General features: G+C 35.9%; 1 protein-coding gene across 1 annotated transcript in view; it reads right to left on the bottom strand.

Moving 5' to 3' along the window:
• Positions 1-6,112: 6,112 nt before the first annotated feature.
• The window catches only part of pspc1 (paraspeckle component 1), a 91,150-nt gene continuing 76,557 nt past the window's right edge, over positions 6,113-20,705 (bottom strand). Inside the window, exon 7 of the mRNA XM_069891345.1 lies at positions 6,113-6,261. Coding sequence (XP_069747446.1) covers positions 6,214-6,261 — 48 coding nt within the window. The 3' untranslated portion in view covers positions 6,113-6,213. The remainder of the gene's footprint in view (positions 6,262-20,705) is intronic.

Raw genomic sequence — 20,705 nt, forward strand, 5'->3', positions numbered from 1 at the left:
ACGAAAAAGAGAGAATTGGCGGACAAAAAAATAAAATACGAAACGTGACAGGTGAACAAGGTGGAGAAGAACATAATGAAAATAAAGCAAAACTATTACGAACTGGGAGAAAAACACACAAAATATTAGCCTGGTAACTTAAAACAGAACAAGCTAAAAGAACTGTATTAGAATCAAGGAAAAAGGACAAACAAATTACATATAACCCAATAAAGATTAATGAAAACTTTAAGGAATTTTATGAACAATTATACCAAACTGAGAATGAGGGGAAAGATGATAAAATAGAAGAGTTTTTAGCTAAAATTGAACTGCTGAAATTGCAAGAAGAGGAACAAAACAAACTGATAAAACCATTTGAAATAGAGGAAGTACAGGATATATTAAAAAAGCTGCCGAAGAATAAAACACCAGGAGAGGATGGATTTCCAATAGAATTCTATGAAACATTTAAAGAGTTATTAATTCCTCCTCCCCTGGAAGTAATGAACCAGGTAGAAGAAACACAAAACTTGCCAATTCATGTAAGACAGCAATAATTACAGTAATACCAAAGACAGGGAAGGATCCATTAACACCAGCATCATATAGACCAATATCTCTACTTAACTCAGATTATAAGATAATATCGAAATTATTAGCAGACAGGTTGGCCGATTGTGTACCAAAAATAGTAAAACAAGATCAAACTGGATTTATTAAGAAAAGACGAACAGTGGATAATGTCTGTAAACTTATTAATCTAATTCATGCAGTTCAAAGAAATAAGAAACCAACAGTGGCTGTTGCTTTAGATGTAGAAAAAGCCTTTGACAGAGTAGAGTGGAACTACTTATTTAAAATATTACAGAAGTTCAATCTACCAGAAAAATATATTAATTGGATTAAAGCATTGTATAATGGACCGTTGGCGAAGGTAGCAGTAAGTGGATATGTATTGAATCAATTTAAATTAAGTAGGTCAACTAGACAGGGATGTCCATTATCCCCCTCAATGTTCGCCTTAGCAATAGAACCTTTGTCAGAACTGATAAAGGTAGAGAATAAAATAAAAGGGATAAAAATAAAGGAGGAGTATAAAATCAGCTTATTTGCAGATGACGTCATAGTATACCTAACAGAACCAGAGATATCAATAAAAGAATTACATAAAAAATTAAAGGAATATGAAGAAATATCGGGGTACAAGATCAACACAAATAAAAGTGAAGCGATGCCAATGAGTAACACAGATTATACAGAATTTAAAAAAGAATCGGCATTTCAATGGCAAGCACAAGCAATCCAATACCTAGGTATCAGGTTAGATAATAACTTAAACCACTTGTACAAACTAAACTATCAGCCACTAATAAAGAAATTGCAGGAAGACTTAGAACATTGGAAAGAATTACCGATAATGTTGATAGGAAGGGTAAACTGCATTAAAATGAATGGGTTCCCAAGAATACAATACTTATTTCAAACGTTACCAATTCCCTTAACATAATATTTTTTTTAATGAACTAAAGGGAATAATAAGGAGATTCTTGTGGAAAGGGGGGAAACCGAGGGTAGCGTTAGATAAATTAACAGAGAGGTATAACCCAGGTGGTTTGCAGTTACCAAACTTTAGAAATTATTGTAGAGCTGCACAATTAAGGTATTTATCAGATTTTACTTCCCAAGATCGTGTTATATGGCGAGCTCTCCACTGGCCATCGAGACAGAGGTGCACCAAAGAGGTACAAGGACTGCCTAAAAAAAATCTTTGTGCCTGCCACATTGACCACCGCCAGTGGGCTGATATCACCTCAAACCGTGCATCTTGGCGCTTCACAGTTCGGCGGGCAGCAACCTCCTTTGAAGAAGACCGCAAAGCCCACCTCACTGACAAAAGACAAAGGAGGAAAAACCCAACACCCAACCCCAACCCACCAATTTTCCCTTGCAACCGCTGCAACCGTGTCTGCCTGTCCCGCATCGGACTTGTCAGCCACAAATGAGCCTGCAGCTGACGTGGACATTACCCCTCCATAAATCTTCGTCTGCGAAGCCAAGCCAAAGAAGACCAGACAAGGGAAAAAACAGACAGGACTAAGATAGAACTAGATAAAATAGGGGAGAAGATACCGGAACATATACTTTATAAGTGGGTTGAAAAGTTGGTGCAATATAAAAGCTCACCAGTACTGAGCTGGAAGAAGATCTACTTAGAAAGGAAAAAAACAAATTACCAAATACCATAATTATTATTGACGTAAAATCCACTAATCCCTTTTACAATAGATAACCTTTCCTTTAGAGAATGGGAGAGAAAAGGAATCAAAAGAATATAAAATTATTTTTTGGGAAATAATTTATTAACATTTGAACAGTTGAAGTACAAGTATGGAATAACTCATGGTACAATGTTTGGATATCATCAATTGAAAGCTTATTTAAAGGATAAATTGGGAAACAGATTGAGAATACCTGAAGGAAGCAGCTTTGAATATGTGATTACAGACACAATGATAATTAAAAGATTTATAACGAATATGTACATTAAGATGCAAGATAAGGAAAATGATGAAATAAACTACAAACCTAAACAAAGTGGGAAAAGGATTTAAACATAAAGATAAAAAAATGAAGTATGGGAAAATTTATGTTCTAGAACTATGAAGAATACAATAAACACAAGGTTACGCATGATACAGTATAATTGGTTACACAGGGTATATATCACTCCTCAAAAGTTAAAAGAATGGCCTGGAAATTAGAAGATAATTTGAGAACACAACAATGGTATATAGAAATGAATAAATGCATTCCATTAGAAAAAATAACATATAATTTAAGAAATAATCTTACAATATTTGAACAAATATGGGAGCCATACATGAAACACAATAGAGAAAACCTACCGGGGACATCTACCACCTAAAATGACAGAAGGAGAAGGGAATGAAAAGAATTGACTCAGTGGAATTTCTTGTTTTTTATTGAGTGACAACATTGTTTGACGGGTTTAATGTATCTTAGATTCTGAACTTTAAATGAATGGGAGGGGAGGTAGGGAGGGTGGGATGGGAAGGGGAGGGGGGGGAGAAAACGACACTGTATATATTTGAAAAGGAAAATGTATGTATCTTGATCAATGTGGTTTATAGTGTGAAAAATAAAAAATTTAAAAAAGATTAAAAGAATGGGATTCAACATTATCAGCTAGATGATTTCACTGTAAGAAGAAAATGGGAACAACAGAACATGCAATTTGGGCATGTACGAAAGTGAATACGTTTTGGGAAGAACTAAATCAGATATTGAATAAAATTACAAAAAATAACATTCCAAAAAATCCAGAGATATTTCTTTTAAGTAACGTAAGAAGTAAAGAATTAGGCCTCAAATTGGATGAAGTGCAAAAAAAATTCATGATAGCTCTAGCAGTAGCACAAAAATGTATAACGTCAACTTGGAAAATGGAAGAGCTTGAGATCACAGCAATGGTACATGGAAATGAATAAATGTATTCCATTGGAAAAAAATAACATAATTTAAAAAATAAAGTCACATTGTTTGAACAAATTTGGGAACCATACATAAAACATAACAGAGAGAGCTTGCCTAGGACCTCCATCACCTAAAATGAAAATGATAAGACAAAATGACTAGATTCAGTGTGTAACAAATAGATGACACATTTTTCTTGTTTATTTTCCTTTGTGTGAAGATATTGTTTTATGGTTTTACTGTATTGTATATGTTGAATATTTATGGGTTTTGGAGGGGGGTGGGAAGAGGGGAGGAAGGGAAAGGGGGAAAAAAAGCGAGAAAATGCCACTGTGTAAATTTAATGAGAAACTTTTGTTCATATTTTGGTTGATATGGTTCATAGTGTGAAAAATAAAAAATTATATTAAAGTATAAACCTTGCATACACAAAATGTTTTATAACTCTACACAAATGGATATCCAAAAGCTATCATATTTTTGGTAGATTTTTGTAATTCATTCATCTCATGTCACATGATTTTTAAAAAAAACTGGAGGCATTGCCATGAGACTTTTCAGGATTCATTTGGTAGTCAAGGTGATATTTCCTCTTAATACTTGATTCAGGTTGGAGATCACTGAGGGATAACACATTCAGGAATGCAGAGCTAAACAGTTTGTTACCCAGCTTTACGGTTCTGCTGACTAGATGTTATCAAATCATCCTTTCACTTTTGTAATCCCTGTCACCTCAAATTGATAGCACACAAAGTACAACCAGATTCTGCTCAGCATGGATCCACATCGAGAAATTGTCTTGCAATCAAAACTATAAGCGCCAGAAATATTCAACAGGTCAGGCAGCATTGAAAGAGAAATCCACTTCAGATCAGGCAAGTATGATTTTTAATTTCAAATTTTCAGTATTTGTAGTTGTTTGCTTTTCAATTTCTGAAGATACAGCATCTTCAATTAGACACTAATGACAATCATTCAAAAAACACAATATCAAATTATTCTTTTGAAGTTCATTTTTCAGTAAAACTCCAGCAGTTCAGTACATTTGGGACCTTGGCACCACCAGAATGGCCAATTTTCAAGATTCCTGTTATTGTCAAGTAATAATACAAAATAATACAAAAAATACAATGGTCAATCTATGTGTCACAGGAACTACCTGGCAGTTCTGCTAAGTTCTTAGCTCTGACAAAGTCACCACTGATGTTCAGTGGGGCCTAACACCTAAATGCCATTATCACCATTAAGGTGGAATTTCTGTGACCGATGATTTCCAAACGGCTTCAGAGCACATACAAGGAACACAATAAAGCTCTCCACTTGCACACAGATGAATCAACTCAAGAATCAAAACTATTCAACCCAAATCATTTTGTTGAGCACTTTCACTTTGTCCGCTGTATTAGCAGGGATCTCTCAGTGGCAACCGCCCCATTCCTATGCTGACAGTTTTTCCATGGTCTCATGCCCTGGTCAACTGAGTCCATCCACAATTGGAGGGGAAAAAAAAAATCTCATATTCCATCCAGTCACCCTCCAACCAGAAGGTATTAACTTAAACTTGTGTTTTCCATTAGGCCCCTCTCTCATTCCCCATTCCCATGTTTCAACTCCAGGTCCCCTTTCCTTATCCCTGTGTCTTTCATGCAGCTCTACACTCACCCCTCCCCCAATCAATTTTCAGCATTTCTCTCCAGTTCTCCCATCCATGTCCACCTTTGGCCTCTTGGCCTATGCTCTTCTCTCTCCTCCCCAACCTTTTTATTCAGGCACCTACATCTTGATGAAGGGCTCAGCCCAAAACATTGGTTATATATCTTTGCCTCCTATGGAGGCTGCAGGACCAGCTGAGTGTCTCCAGCAATTTTGTTCATTTTCCACTTGGTCAACAACTTGTCCACTACTCTAAACATTCACCTTTTATAATGAATCATGTGCACAAGAAAGGAACATCTATGAAAGGCCATCTTGTAACTCACTGCTTCTTTCTGAAATTAACCCCACATTCCAGTGTCTAAACATCGTATCAAACGGTCTTAAATATAGTCAGTGACTGAATCCCCATAGCCCTTTATTGGAAAATAGCAAAAATTCACTACCCTGCAGGCAAATGAAAGTTTGTTTAATTTGTACCCTGAATGCACACCTTATTTGAAGTTTTAATTCCTGGAATTAAACACCAATTCCAGAGTAACCCAGCTGCACACTTCAAGAACTTTGTAGGTTTCAATGAGATGAGATCTCATTCTTCCAGATTCAAGTATAGGATCAGATTGCATAATCTCTCCTCCCAACAGAAAATAATGGTGAACCTTTGTAGTATTCCTTCTAATGCAAGTATATCCTCTCAGGGTAGTGAGACCAGACCTGTACCCAACATTCCAGGTGAAGTTCCACCAGCACTCTTGGGTTCAAGTGCACGGATCCTTCAAAGTTGTTGTGAAAGTTGGTAGGCTGCTTAAGGTGTATGATGTATTGGCCATCATTAGTCATGGGACTGAATTCAAAGGCAGCGAGGAAACAGGTTAAACCACACAGAACATTGTGTTCAGTTCTGGTCACCTCATTGTAGGAAGAATGTGGAAATTTTAGAGAGGTGTTGAGGAGATTCACCAGGATGCTGCCTGGATTGGAGAGCATGTCTTATGAAGACAGGTTGAGTGAGCTAGGGCTTTTGCCTTTGAGACATTGGAGGTTGAGAGACAACTTGATAGATGAGCCACGTAGAGTGGATAATCACTTCTTTTTTCTTCCAGGGTGGCAATAGCCGATACCAGAAGACATCTGTAAAGGTGAATGGAGTAAAATTGAGGGGAGACATTCAGATAGGATGAAATGCATTGCTAGGCGTGGTGGTGGAGGCTGATCTGGGATATTTTGTATGGATGTAAGAAAGAATGGAGGGTGAGGGTCTGAGGTAGGGAAGGGATAGATTGATACAGAATAAGTTTATATGTTGGTCCAATACTGTGGGCCAAAGGGCCCATACTGTACTGTTTTGTGTTCTAAATTAATGATCAAAATCAGGTTACAAGAATGTACCATCAATTGGATCGATATAGAATGCAGGCACTTTTTCTCCTCTCATATCTCTGAACAAAATAGCCAATGTATTCAAACACATTGATGAAGGAAAGCCATGGCAACATGGCAAGGGTATTTTAATCTGGTCAAAACTGTACAATAATTGAAGCTACTGCCCTGCATATTCCATCAAGATTTCACAAAGTACACACACATTGGAAGGAAGTGGATAAGTAGCTTAGTCAAATATTTATATTCTCCTTAAAATAATTTGTTTGCAATAATTGAGATGAAAGGGGTTAATCAAATAACCAAACTTTGTATTTTTGCAGTTTTTTTTAAGGGAGCAAAGTGCCTTACATTATTATAAAACAAAATTTTTGACCAAGCCACCAACTTGTGATGTCTAAATGCATGTGCAGCAGAAGAGTGGAGGCAGAAAAGGGATTGGAGAGTGATGGAAGTGAGTCGCGTGAGAAATACCTCTGGCGTAGATTTTAAAATTAGACTCAGGATCATACTTGGTTGCATGGCACAAACATCTTGACTCAACTTCACCCTGCTATCAGGTAGCAGCATATAATCGGCAGTCATGGCACGGCATTTACAGTATAAAACAAAAGATAATGATATATCTGTCTTTCCAACATTTAAGACTGAAATAGCTTTTGTTTATCCAGAATTAAGAATGTTAAAAATAGTTACTACTACATAGGAAATAGTGAGATCTATGCCAAAAGAGAAGTGAATATGTACCCTTGAGAAACTGCAAAATAGTAATTGTAGGTAATTCACTTGCCAGGGAAAGATATACAACAATGCAACCATAGAAATGCATCTTAACCCATTTGGATAAACACAGCGGAGTTATTTATTCATTTATGACAGGCAAAAGAGGACAAAGTAGAAAAGTGGCATCATTGTACAGCTTGACATCTATCCATGAGTTTCAATCCAATAAATATAGTCTTGAAACTCCTGGATTGAGTTAAACAAAGAATTTATAGTTGGGATAAATTTAAGAAGCTCAAGAATATGAAGAAAGGGAGGCTGAAACAGAGTGTTCACTTGCAATTATATAGTTCAAGAGTTCTTTAGAAACAGAGTAAAATAAGGGTGTGCAGTTGGACAGGGAAAATTATATAAATTGGATTAAAGCACTTTATTCCAATTCTATTGCTAAAGTAATTACAAATGGTTACATTTCCACATCATTCCCACTTTCCAGGTCACGTAGACAAGGCTGTCCATTATCTCCATCTCTTTTTGTATGGGCTATAGAACCATTGGCAGAATCGGTCCGCCTTGATCCATACATCAAAGGATTTAAAGTTGGTCAAAATATACATAAAATTAACTTATTTGTCAATGATATTCTAATATATTTGACAGAACCAGAAACCTCACTACCAAAATTGCAATCGATTTCGGAAGATTATGGGTTGGTATCAGGATAAATTAGGATAAGAGGGAAATCTTGCCACTTACTAGAAGGGATTATGGATTTATTAAGAAAATTCACAATTTAAGTGGCCACTCAAAGGTATAAAATACTTAGGAATTAGGATAGATAATAATTTACATAATCTATATAAATTAAATTTTCTCCCCTTGCTTCAGAAGATTCAAGATGATTTAGATATATGGCAAGACTATAAATTAGTTTAAATGATAGAATTAACTGTATAAAAAATGAATATACTGCCAAGAGTCCAATACCTCTTCAGTCAATACTGTGATAGATTGTTATGTTCTATATTGTATATAGATATGTTTTAAAGGGGAAAAATGGTGGCAAGTTTTTTAGTATAGGTCACATACAAACACTTCAAAACATCTCATTTAAAATGCCAGAGCTCTGCTCAAGCCAGACAGTCCTAGCTCCAGGTGACTTTGAAAAAACTTTGAAGAATGCCTACAAGAACTTCACAAGTAGGTGTTAATTGGACATACTGTGGAGTAATGGATTATAGTTTTGGAAAGCAACTGTCACAGAAGATTGGGTCCGGTGCCGCAGTCTGAGTGCAGGGTCATGTGTTTTTCTCTGTGAGTGAGAGAGAGAGAGAGAGAGAGAGAGAGAGAGAGAGAGAGAGAGAGAGAGCAGCAGGAGCTGGGACTGGAACATGATAAGCTGGCAAGCTTGTGGAAAAACCCCATTTTGAAGATGGGTGTTTGAATACAGATTGTGATTTTTTTTTTCAAACTTTATTTAAAGATAGAAAAAACATAGTCCAATAATCATCAAAAATTAATTTTACAAATATATATTAAAAAAACTCAAAAAACCCAGAAAAATACAATTAAAAAAACCCTAGATCCGCCCTCCCACCCTTAAGGGGAGCCAAAAATATAAATTATATACAAAAAAAATTATAAATGTTAAGAACAATTCAAAGTATATTTAAATCCATATATTCCAAATACGGAGACCATTTGCTAACAATAAAAGAATAATTATCATGTAAATTATAGGTAATTTTTTCCATAACAATACAAGTTTTCAATTCATTTTGCCAACATAGTATATTAATCTCTGTATTGTCTTTCCAAGTACTCGCAACACATTTAAGCGCTACTGATAACACCAAACATACAAAAAGCAATTTGAATTTTATCCAAACCTAATCCCCTCAACGAAATCAAATTACCCAGCAAGAAAATCGTTGGGTCTAATGGTAACGTAAAATTATACAGTTTTTCCAAAACCACTTTAATTCCTTGCCAAAATGGTTGAACTTTAACACAAGTCCAAACAGCATGTAAAAAAGTTCCAATACATGAATCACATCTAAAATGTCTGAATTACTAAATCCATTTTTTTTTAGTTTCTCCAGAGAAATTAACCATTCCATACCTTACATTAGATTTGATTACATTGTCCTGACACATATCCGCTCAATCATTTTCAGGAAAAATAAACACGAAATCACTCTCCCATTTAAGTTTAGATTTATCCCAATCCGGTTTATCCATGATATCTTGTAACAAATTGTACATAACCAAAATATAACCCTTTTTTGGTACAGAGGAAATCAAAGACTCAAATCTTGACAAAGTAGATAAATTCATCTCTCTACCTTAATTATCCTTTACTAAGGCTCTAAGTTGGTAATACACAAAGAATTTATAGATATATCAAATCTCTCTCTCAATTGATTAAAGAAATTGTCCCTCTTCAAAATAATCCTGTATTTAAAATCCCAACTCTTTAAATAATTATTAAACATTGAAAAATAAATACGTTGGTTATTATATAATGGGGTTAAAATTGATAATTTATCTTTTGATCCCAAAATCCTCTTTTTTTAAATCCAGATCTTTAACAAATATTTCAATACCGGCATATTATATTCCTGTAACAAATTCAAGTTCCAACGAAATATAAATTCATGTACCTCGATCTCAGAAATACACGCCATTTCCACCTTAGCCCAGCTAGGAGGTTGATCTAGATCCATCAACCTGCTAATAAACTTCAACTGGGCCGCTTCATAATAATTTTGAAAATGTGGTAGCTGAAGTCCACCTAACGCATATTTCCATGTAAGTTTATACAATGCCACTCAAACTAATTTACCTTTCCATAAAAACTCCCGCACGACCTTATTTAAATCCTGAAAAAAACCTTTTGAAAGTAAACAAAGTATTGATTGAAATAAATATTGAATCTATCAGATTTAAATCTTTCATCAATGCTTTAATTTGTATTGCCATCTTTGATTTCCTTATACTCTTCGGGTTACTATCCAATAAAGGTTCCAAACATAATTAAAATCTCCACCAACTAAAATATTTTCATTAGCTTGAGTTAACAATAAAAAAGCTTCTGAAATAATCTGCTCATCTATATTAAGCAAAGTCCAAGATTCAGCAAAAATTTTACAATTCACCCATAAAACTCTACCTAGATTTCCAATTCAAATGATAAAATTTTATGAATCAAAATCGCCACCCCTCTAGTGGCAGATGAAAGTCAAAGCTTTCAGTGTCATCCACCACCCCCCCCCCCCCCCCCCCACAGCCAGATACACATTCATTATGTAATTAAAAACAATCAAATATAGTAAATATATTCAACCCAATGAATCCACGCCCAATGATTGTTCCGGATCTTCAATGTCAAGAAGACTTCGTGTCAGCTCTTCTTTCTTTCTTTCCATTCTTACCACACCCATTCCCATTTCCGTTTACCCTCCTCTTAGGAGACGATGATGAAGACCACCCATTTCTTCGCAATTCTGGCAATGAATTAGCAAAAACCAAGGCAATGTGATCGTTCTCAAAAAATTGAAATTGAAAGTTTCCGTAAAAAACCTTCAAAATTGCAGGATAACGAAAAGCAGACTTATAGCCCTTTTGCCATAAGACATCTTTAGCCAAATTAAATTCCCGCCGTCTTCTAATAACCTCTTGACTCAAATCGGCATAAAAAAACTATTATTTTGAATCATCAATGGAGATTGACTCTGCCGCGCTTTCTGTACCGCCATTTGTAGAATCATTTCTCTATCTTGATATTTCAAACAACGAATCAATACTGCCTTCGGTATTTGTCCTGGAAGTGGTTTTTTTCCTCAACGATCTATGGGCTCAATCCCGTTCCAAAACTTCAGGAAAAAGCTCTTTACCCAGTACCTCTGGGATCCAATGCTTAAAATTTTTTATTGGATCAAAACTTTCAAAGTCCTCTGGAAGACCAACTATTTTCACATTATTTCTCTGGCTTTGATTTTCCAATGAATCAATCTTCATCAATAAATCCCTTCTTTGAACCCCCCAATCTACAAAAGAACCTTCTACTTATTCTTTATTGTGTTCCACCTGATTTTGACATTCAGAAAAGGCTGTTTCAATTTTTTTAAAGTTATCTTGTACAATATCAACAGATTTTATACATCTGTTAATACCACTCTTAACTTTAGTCATTTCTTGTTTCATAGTTGACATTTCTTCATACAAAGTATTTATTTTTGTTTTCACCTCCATAAATCCTTGGGTCATTTGAGTTGACATTTATTTTGACATATTATCCATTTGAAAAGCAATCCCTTCCAAAACAGTAAATACTGAGTCCAATCCAGATTCCATAGCCACTTTTTGAGGTCTACCTTCTTGAACTGCAGACTGTTCCTCCTGGGCAAATTCCAATAAGGGAAGTTCCTCTTCTCCTTCAGTCACCATAGGTCCTTTGACTGTGCGGCTGCAGGTCTGGACACACGACGCCGGCTCCCCCACAGCCCACACTTTTTCCAGAAGATCACAGACCCGGGATGCTCAATGCATGCCCAACGCATGCCCAGCAGAACCACCGGACACGCAGGAGCATCCTCCAATGCTACACTGCGCACTCCTGGGCCACCCAGCAATGTCGCGGGCTCACGGGCCCCTTTGTTGGTCGGGCTGCCCGCGCACACGGCTTCACGTGAATACGGGTTGGCTATGACCAAACTCACCAATGTGCCGGCACCATCTTGTGACTGCAGGATCAGCGCCGAGGTCAAGCTTGAACGGGCATGAGTCCTCTGAGGTTTGGAGACTCCCAACAACGACTCTGTGGATTCCGCTGAATAGGTTGGCCTCAGGTCATCTATACTTTTATATGGTAATTTCTTCTGAAGTTGAGTTTTAGATTTCTTCACATTGGTAGCCATAATGAATCACTGTTAATCAAAAAACTGTAAATATTATTTTTAACCACTCATATACTTTTTAAAATCAGGTATTTAATAATCCAGCTGGGGAAAGGTGGAACACACGTCTTTCTTCTACGCTATCTTGCCACGCCCCTCAGGTTGTGAGTTCTTAGTTCAGCCTGCTCAAAGCCCTTGTGGACCATACAAGAGGAAATGGCTGGCTGCATAATGTTTCACTTGAAATAAGGGAAATAAAAAGGAACTCTGTGATAACCTGAAGGAAAGGGTCCGTATCTGGAAAACCCTGATGGGGCAAGTTTCTTTGGCAAGACACTGAAGTGGTTGATCAGAAGGAATCAGTTGAGGGTGTCCAACGAGCAACAAATCTCTCTTTGAAAACTGACAAGAACCTTCCTGAGCAGTAATCATTTACCTTTCAAGCACCAAAGCCTGGTGAAATTCATAAATGTTAAATTCTGTGCACAGTATAATTGCCTGCAACCAGTGAACTTAGAGGAGTGAATGAGATTGGACTGTGAATTAAAGAACTTTTCTGAACTTAGACATACATTACATACACGTGCGTTTAGAATTAAAAGGAGGTTAAGTTAGGAAAAGTTAATAGTAATAAGTTAAAGTTTGATCCTGTTTTCATGTTTAAATATATTTAAAAGCAACTTTTGTTTAAGTAACCATTTGTCTTGGTGAATATCTATTGTTGCTGGGATTTGGGGTCCTCTGGGCTCGTAACAAGATGGCCATGGTAAAATTGTCCTCTTTCAAAAAGACAGCTGAAGTGGCTTTTCCTTACCATTGATTGCCTTTTTGAATTTCTATGGCTGCTGGGGTTTGGTCCTCTGGGCCCATAACAATATCAATTGCTTTGGCTTTGCAATTTTTTTAATATAAGTTAGAAAACTATGTAAGAATATTTATTTGGAAGAATAATTCACCTAGAATCTCCATTAAAAAATTGATGTGACCTTTTGAATTGGGAAGATTGCAACTCCCACGTGTTAAATTATATTATCGGGCAGCCCAATTGAAATTAGTCATCTCTTTTTTTTTAAATAGAGGAGACAAACATTCATGGGTAAATATAGAGCTGCACTAAGTTAAAGAAAAGATAGCAGAAGACATGATATATAAATGGAATTCAAAAATGTTTGTGGGGAATAATAAGACATCGTTAGTAAAACATATTATTAGTATTTGGAAATTAGTTAATGGTTACTAAGGAAATGAATAACAAGTCTCTTTGAAAATGCTTCTGGCTCAGAACAGACTCTTACCAATCCTATATGACAATAAATATTTAGAAAATTGGTTCCGATGTGCGATTAAATATTTGGGAGACTGTTGTGAGCAAAGAGTATTTGTCATTTGATCAAATTAAAAATTTGGGAGGGTGGTGGGGGGGGGGGGGGGGCGGGAGTAGTTATCACAGTAGCTTTACACATATATCTGTATTCTTTTTTTCTTTTACACTTTTTTCTCTCTTCTCACCTTTATGTACTGTACAACCATTTTTTTTTCTATTTGACAATTGTTAGTATTGTTTGGATATGATTCTATTATATTATACTGTATACAAAACTATAAATAGTATTTTTTTTAAAGTTGTGCAATTAAGTAAACAACCATTAACTGGCATTTGGGCCAAATGCAAACCAGGAACAAAAAAGCCCAAAAGGTAACAACTGTTGTGAAGAAAAAAAATCACAACAAACAGGATTAAAAGATCTGGAGAATCAATGCAAGGATTTCTGGCCAAATGAGTAAAACTCAAACCTGAACTAATGAAGAATACAATATGTAAAGGGAAAGAAGAAAAAAAACTCCAAACTAATAGAAACCTTAAGTGAAGTACTTCCTCTGCAAGGCAGGAGAGGAGGGTGGATTTAGGGGGGCAGTGGCACAAGTAGTAACTCCAGTAAACTGGGATCAATCCCAACCTCAGATGCTGTGTGGAGTTTGCATGTTCTCTCCATGGCCATGTGGGTTTCCTCAAGGTGCTCCAGGCCCTTCCATGTCCCAAAGATGCACATGTGGAGAGGATAAGTGGCCACAGTACATTGCCTCAAATATGTACATGAGTGGAATAATCTGGAGGAAATTGTTAAGAATGGTGGGGGAAAGTAAAATAATGTAGTGGGTGCTTGATGGTTTTTGAGGACCCAGTGAACTCAAGGCTCAGTTTCCATGCTCTAATACAATTAGAAAATCATTCTGCTAATATGTACACTTTTTCACATCACTTTCAGACCCAATGTCTGTAAAATATAAGAGTCAAACTCCAAGAATGCTTCATCTTAGAAGATCGTGTGTCATACAAGCAACTTGTGCCATTCAATAGCATATCTTGAAATACAAAATCTTGGCAGTTTGGAACATATTATTTGACACAGGAACCAGCCTGCAGATTTCTATACTACTGGCTTTGACTGGCTCAGAAGTAACTTTTGATTAAGCATGAGCATGAAGAGGTGACAAGGCAGTGGATGTTGCATATGTGGACGTCAACAGGGCCCCTCATGGCAGATTAGTTTGGAAGATTAAATCATGGGATCCAAGGTGAGCTGGTCTTTTAGATTTAAAATTGGGTCTGTGGAAGGAGGCAGAGGGTAGTAGTCAAAGGTATTTTTCTGATGGGAGTCCAGTGGTGTTTTGCAAACACCGGGATCACTACTGTTTGTCATCTATAAGAGGAATTTGGATAGGAGTGTAGTTAACTCAATTAGTAAATTTAAAGTATAATGTACAGTGAGAAAAGACATCCAAGTTTACCATAGGATCTAAATCAGTTGGGTAGGTGAGCTAATGAGTGGCAAATGGAATTTAATTCTGACAATTATGAGGTGTTCTACTTGGGCAAGTCAAACCAGGGCAGGACTTGCACACTGAATGATAGGCCCCTGAACAGTGTTATAGAACAGAGAGGCCTAGCGGTACAGGTGCATAGTTCCATGAAAGTGGGAACCCAGGTGGACAAGGTGGTGAAGGTGGTGTTTGGCACACTAGCATTCATGGGCAGGGTATAGAGTATATTGGGACCTGATGATTCAGTTGTATAAGGGTTAGTGAGACCATAAAGTTTATATTAAAATGCTGGAGAAATTCAGCAAATCATGTAACATTTGTAATGTAGCAAAAATAAAGTTTCATTACCAACGTTTCCTGCCTGAGGATTCACAGATTCAAATTTTGAGCACAAAATTATGTGGTGGTGCAGGTAACAGATATTAGTACCAACTTCAAAAAAAAGAGAACAGTTATGAATAAGAATACTGTTGGTTTATGGAGGTTGGTATAGCCAAAACTTCCCAAAATGGATGGGAAACTCATTTTCAGAAGAAAAGGGAGAATGGGACTTATCTGAGCCACCTTTTCATGTTAAATTTATTCCCCACAATCACATTGGCTTTGTCAACTAATCGATTTTTTTAAACATTCTTTTCTCACATTGGCAATCACATTTTCATTAAGGCTTTGATGCTCTGAAATATCCCACCACCCAATTAAAAAGATAAATAAAATAAACCGTCAAGGACATCCATTTTGGTCAGACTTCTTTCTACTACTCCCCCACTCCCCCCCTCCACCCCGGCTTTAGAAATGATTTCAAGACAATCATTCTGGTGATCCAAAAGAATATATAAGCACATGCAAGGCTTAGACAGCTAAAACTTAATGTCTAATTCTTATTGCCCCATTACAGGAAGGATGTGGAAATTTGGAAAAGGCACAGAAGAAATTTACCACGATGTAGCCTAGATTCGAGGCTATGAGCAATACAGGGAGGCTGAATGGAGACCTGATACATTTACAATTTTATGAGAGGCATTGATGGAGTAGACTATCAGAATCCTTTTCCCAGGGTAGAAATGTATCACATTTCAGAGGATGTGCTTAATGTTGGGAGGGGAGGGGTGTGGTGGGAGGACAGAAAAACAAAAGGAGATGAGCAAAGTAAGTTTTTTTTTAATCCATAGAGCAATAGGAGCCTGGAACAGGCAGTTAGGTTTAGTGGTGGAAGCAGATACCACAATGACATTTAAGAAACTCAGATAAACATGTGTGTGTAGGAAGTGGAGGGATGGTAAAACGTTCAGTGCAGACATGGTGAGTTGACAGACCTGTTCCTGTGCCATGTTCGGTGCTCTAAAAACAGTATGTGCTAGCTCAGAGCTTATCTATTGCTCTGTTAACTTTCCACACGACATTTTCTCCCCACAATTCACTCAGGTTCTACCACTCACACACACTTAGAACAAGTTACGGCAACCAATTAATCTACCTACCCACACATAATTGGGCAGAAACTGGAGTAACCAGAGGAAGATGCGCAAGCCTGATAGGGTCTGGATTGAACCCCCAAGTTGCTGGAAAATTCCACCAGCAGCTTTCATAGAGACAAAAGCCCACACATTTCAGCAAAGTGTGTTGAGAAATTTTAGCTCAAATTCAAAGATAATTCTCACAGAATGATACAATGCAGTCCTGAATTCTAGAGGTACAAGTCCATCTTGAGAGAGGCAGAGAATATTTTGCTTTACTCTATCAATCCAAAATGCCTTTATCTAAAATAAGCAACAAGAAGAGAATGTGAGAAATAAACTAACAAGAGTTGCTGAATTCTTTACACAGGTTGTAATTGATGCAGCATGGTAAAGATTTCATATGCTTGCAAAGAGAGATTATGCACAGGTTCTGCTTTGAATTATCAAATTATTTAGTTTGACAAGGTGACTTGTCTGATAAAGTAAGATGAACAGTCATAATTAGCATATTTCAAGTTTGATCCTTGGCATTTACTCAGCTCACAAAAATGAAATGGGAGAGAAACTGCACTTGCATGAGCAGATGTGCCACAAGTACAGTACTGAAAAAATCCTTTGGCACAGTTTTAGCAGAATTTGATATTCCAAAACACCCAAGATATACTGTATAAAATGAAAATCTCAATGTAGATTGAAACATTTCCATAATACATGAACAAACACCATATCATATCACACTCTTTACTCAGTTGGAAGTGCCACTTAACGCACTAGACACATCTTGTTTTTAAATATAACACCAGGGATTTGAGAAGCAATTCTTCTCATATTCTTGGAGATATAAAAAACTTAAATGACAACTCAAGAACATCCAAAACCACCCCTTGAAATTGTTTCTTAATTGCTTTCAATGACAATCAAGAGATCGGAGACTTGATATATTTCTTCCAGAGAGACTCCAATCTTACTAAATCATTTTGATAAACACAATGAAAGGTTTTTACTTCATTTTTCTCTCCAAAGATGTTCTCTGACCTCAACTACTTCCTGTATTTTATTTTAGATTTCCAGAATCTTTGTAATTTGCTTTTGGAAACTTGCCTCCTTAACAAGACAGAATTAAGAAATCAGGGTACAGTTCATTCAAATGTCAAAATTTTCAAACCAGCAACTACAAACCATCAACTACCTTACATAGAAACTTAGCTGGAGAAGCACCAAATAAACATTTACTGCCAGAGAATAAGGATAATAATTATTTCCACCCACATTAGGAACTTAAAGGAAACACTTGGAGACAAATGAATATAACTTTCAAGTTGTAACAAAAATATATCAACCAGCTGAAGGCCATTGATTTTCTGTTTAAAATAAAATTTGACAAACCATCATTATTATAGGTAATAAGGCCCCACTAAAACATTAAAGTAGCCAGACAAATTATATTTTGATTATGGTGACCAAAGCAATGGAGTAAAGTCCAGAAAGAAATTAATCCCAAAGAAAAAACAGTGAAGAGGAGTTAACTGAGAAGCAAAACAAAATCTAGTAAACCATATTGATTCCTGTTGTATTAGTTCACTAGGATAAATGATAGCTAGAGAGATTATCCACCAGTTTAATAAAACTTTTAAATAACGCACAGCAATTCCAGAGGCTCAGATATTCATCCTCCACAGAACATGGATCTTATGCACAAAAAACTGCAGAAAGGAACTTAATGGCATTGTTGGTATCGGTGAAGACATTGTCCATTTCTGCAAGGATAAACGCGTCTAATAAATTGGCTGCTAGGATTGCTGACTGCAGAACAAAAATTCAATCATCAAATTTACCCAGATAAAAATGTCATGATCTTTTAAGAGACATGAAAATACTTAGTCTAACAAACTCCAAAGTAGAAACAGAGGTGCTTTGTGACTAATTATGTACAGGCAGCGACACCAATACTTTGGTCAAATATTTCCCTTCAAATGTACAAAAGTCCTAAAAATAGTAATGGATTCAATGCACATTACATTTTCAGTAATGGGTTTACATCTTAAATATTGTTAATGCATATTTATCTCAGTTGAAGAATTTGGAGCTTCATATTCAACCATAATCCATAACAAGGTACAAGTTGAAGGGGAAATTTATGATCTATGTAAATTTGAAGTATATAACTTTCTATATTACATTATCTGTTGTGTAGCTGGTTTTGGCATGAATTGAATAGTTTTATTAATCATTCACAAATAAATTCCAGCATATAATCTTATTAACATTAAGTCATATTTCTGAATAAAGAACATTTAATTTGCTCAGTGAATTAAATCAGCCTCAAGATTGTTTTAAGGTTTTAAGCATTTATGAACAATTATGTTTTTTAATCAATGATAGGCAACTGCTCAATTTCCTGGGTACAACAATGCTCAAAATCAGCAACTTGTTAAATACTAGGTGTACACAAGCATCCAAATATCAAACTTACAAGACACGAGCAGTTTACAAAAACAAATCCGACCATTAGATTTATTAAAAACAATTGACATTTTACCTTAAATTTAACTATACACCATTAATAATATTTTGTGAATCGATCAGGGCAATATAATGATTCAAAGTGAAAATTCACCAATAGAAAAGCTCCACAAGTTTTGATTCTGTAGCTTCCTCTCAAAAATGTTTTATTTTTAAATATACCCAAATTTAAATATACCCAAATTAAAACCATAACTGCCACCAATGAACATTTTCATGAAACATGTCCAGTTTACTAGTGTACTTTCATGTGTAATATATTTAATTGACAAGAAAAATGGTAGAAATGTAAAGAATACAAAGGATAACTGAAACTATTTTATAAAGCAGAATGTTCTGGGATTGGAGGTGAATCTTGGAAGTAACAGTTGGGAGTACCAACCCTTCAGAGGTGCTTCACTCCATAAATAAAATTCATTCAAATAATTGCAGTAATAGCTTTTGCTGAGATAAATCCAGTCACAAATTCCATTTACCACAAAACTTTCAAGGAAATGGGAAGTTACCTCATATATCATGAGCGTACATTTAGGGTTGACTCTCATAGGATGGTTAACTTACACAATTAATTAAAAAAAAAGAGCAATTGCACAATAGAAATAAATTGGAGTTTTATTTACCCACTAAATTGCATGAAAATGTATGGAAGGCCGCATCGTGAAACAACGAATTTCATGACATGTTCATGACAATAAATTCTGATTCTACAAATATTAAGCCATTATTCAGCATTCCTTGAAGAGTATAATATATAGATTAAAATAAGCAAAACTCAAGGTCTTCAAAATATACAATATGAGGATAATCCAGTTGATATTGTATTCTTATGCTTTTCAAAAAAAGATTCAGTAAAGCATTTACAGATGACCCAAGGATTGAAATTGATAGTAAATAATCTAACCGAGCTTTGACTGCATACATACGAGTCAATTGGAGGCATTGTAAAGCCAAAAACAATGTTAAAGAAAATCTTCAACTCGAATAAACAATAACCAGATGATTCTGATTTATGGCAACAAAACAACGAAAATATTTTTTTATAATTAAACCCAACTAGATATATCTGCTGGCATGCTGTGTTTTTCACAATTCCTACATTTTTAAAAAATATTGAGAGATGCAGCAGGGTAACAGGCTTTTCCTGCTCACATGCCAATGCCACCCAAATATACCAATTAACCTACAAACCCCATATATTTTTTGAAGGGCAGGAAGTAACCAGAGGAAACCCACGCAAACATAGGGAGAATGTACGTACTTACTACGGACAGTGCAGGATTTGAACCCAAGTTGCTGGCACTGTAATAGCATTGCGTTAACTGTCATGTTGTGTTTGTCCATGTTGTCACTCCAATTTCCTCTTCACTCCTTAACCTGATAACCTCATTTGCAGCTTATCCTTATGGCCACCTCAATTTTATCCTCTCAGAAAAAAAGTCTGACAAAAGTTTCGAAATGAAACTTTAAGTTCTCCCCCCCCCCATAGATATTGCCTAACCTGATGACCACCTCCAGCATTTGTTTTTTCACATTTCCAGCACGTAAAGTTTTAAAAAATTTTTCAAGGCAATAAAATGTATAATTTACACTGACAAATGATGCCAAATGTAACATGGAATTTTTTTTTGAGGACATGTAACTGGGTAGTATTAGCCAATTTTGACAATGGCCAAACACCTTTTGTGGAGTTTGTCCAGATCAAAAGTATATTGCACTTCCCATTCTAAACAGCCATGTTTACTCGAGGATAGTGTGATGCAATGGGTTA

Source organism: Narcine bancroftii, chromosome 7 (genome assembly GCF_036971445.1).
Source record: "Narcine bancroftii isolate sNarBan1 chromosome 7, sNarBan1.hap1, whole genome shotgun sequence".
Lineage (NCBI taxonomy): Eukaryota > Metazoa > Chordata > Chondrichthyes > Torpediniformes > Narcinidae > Narcine > Narcine bancroftii.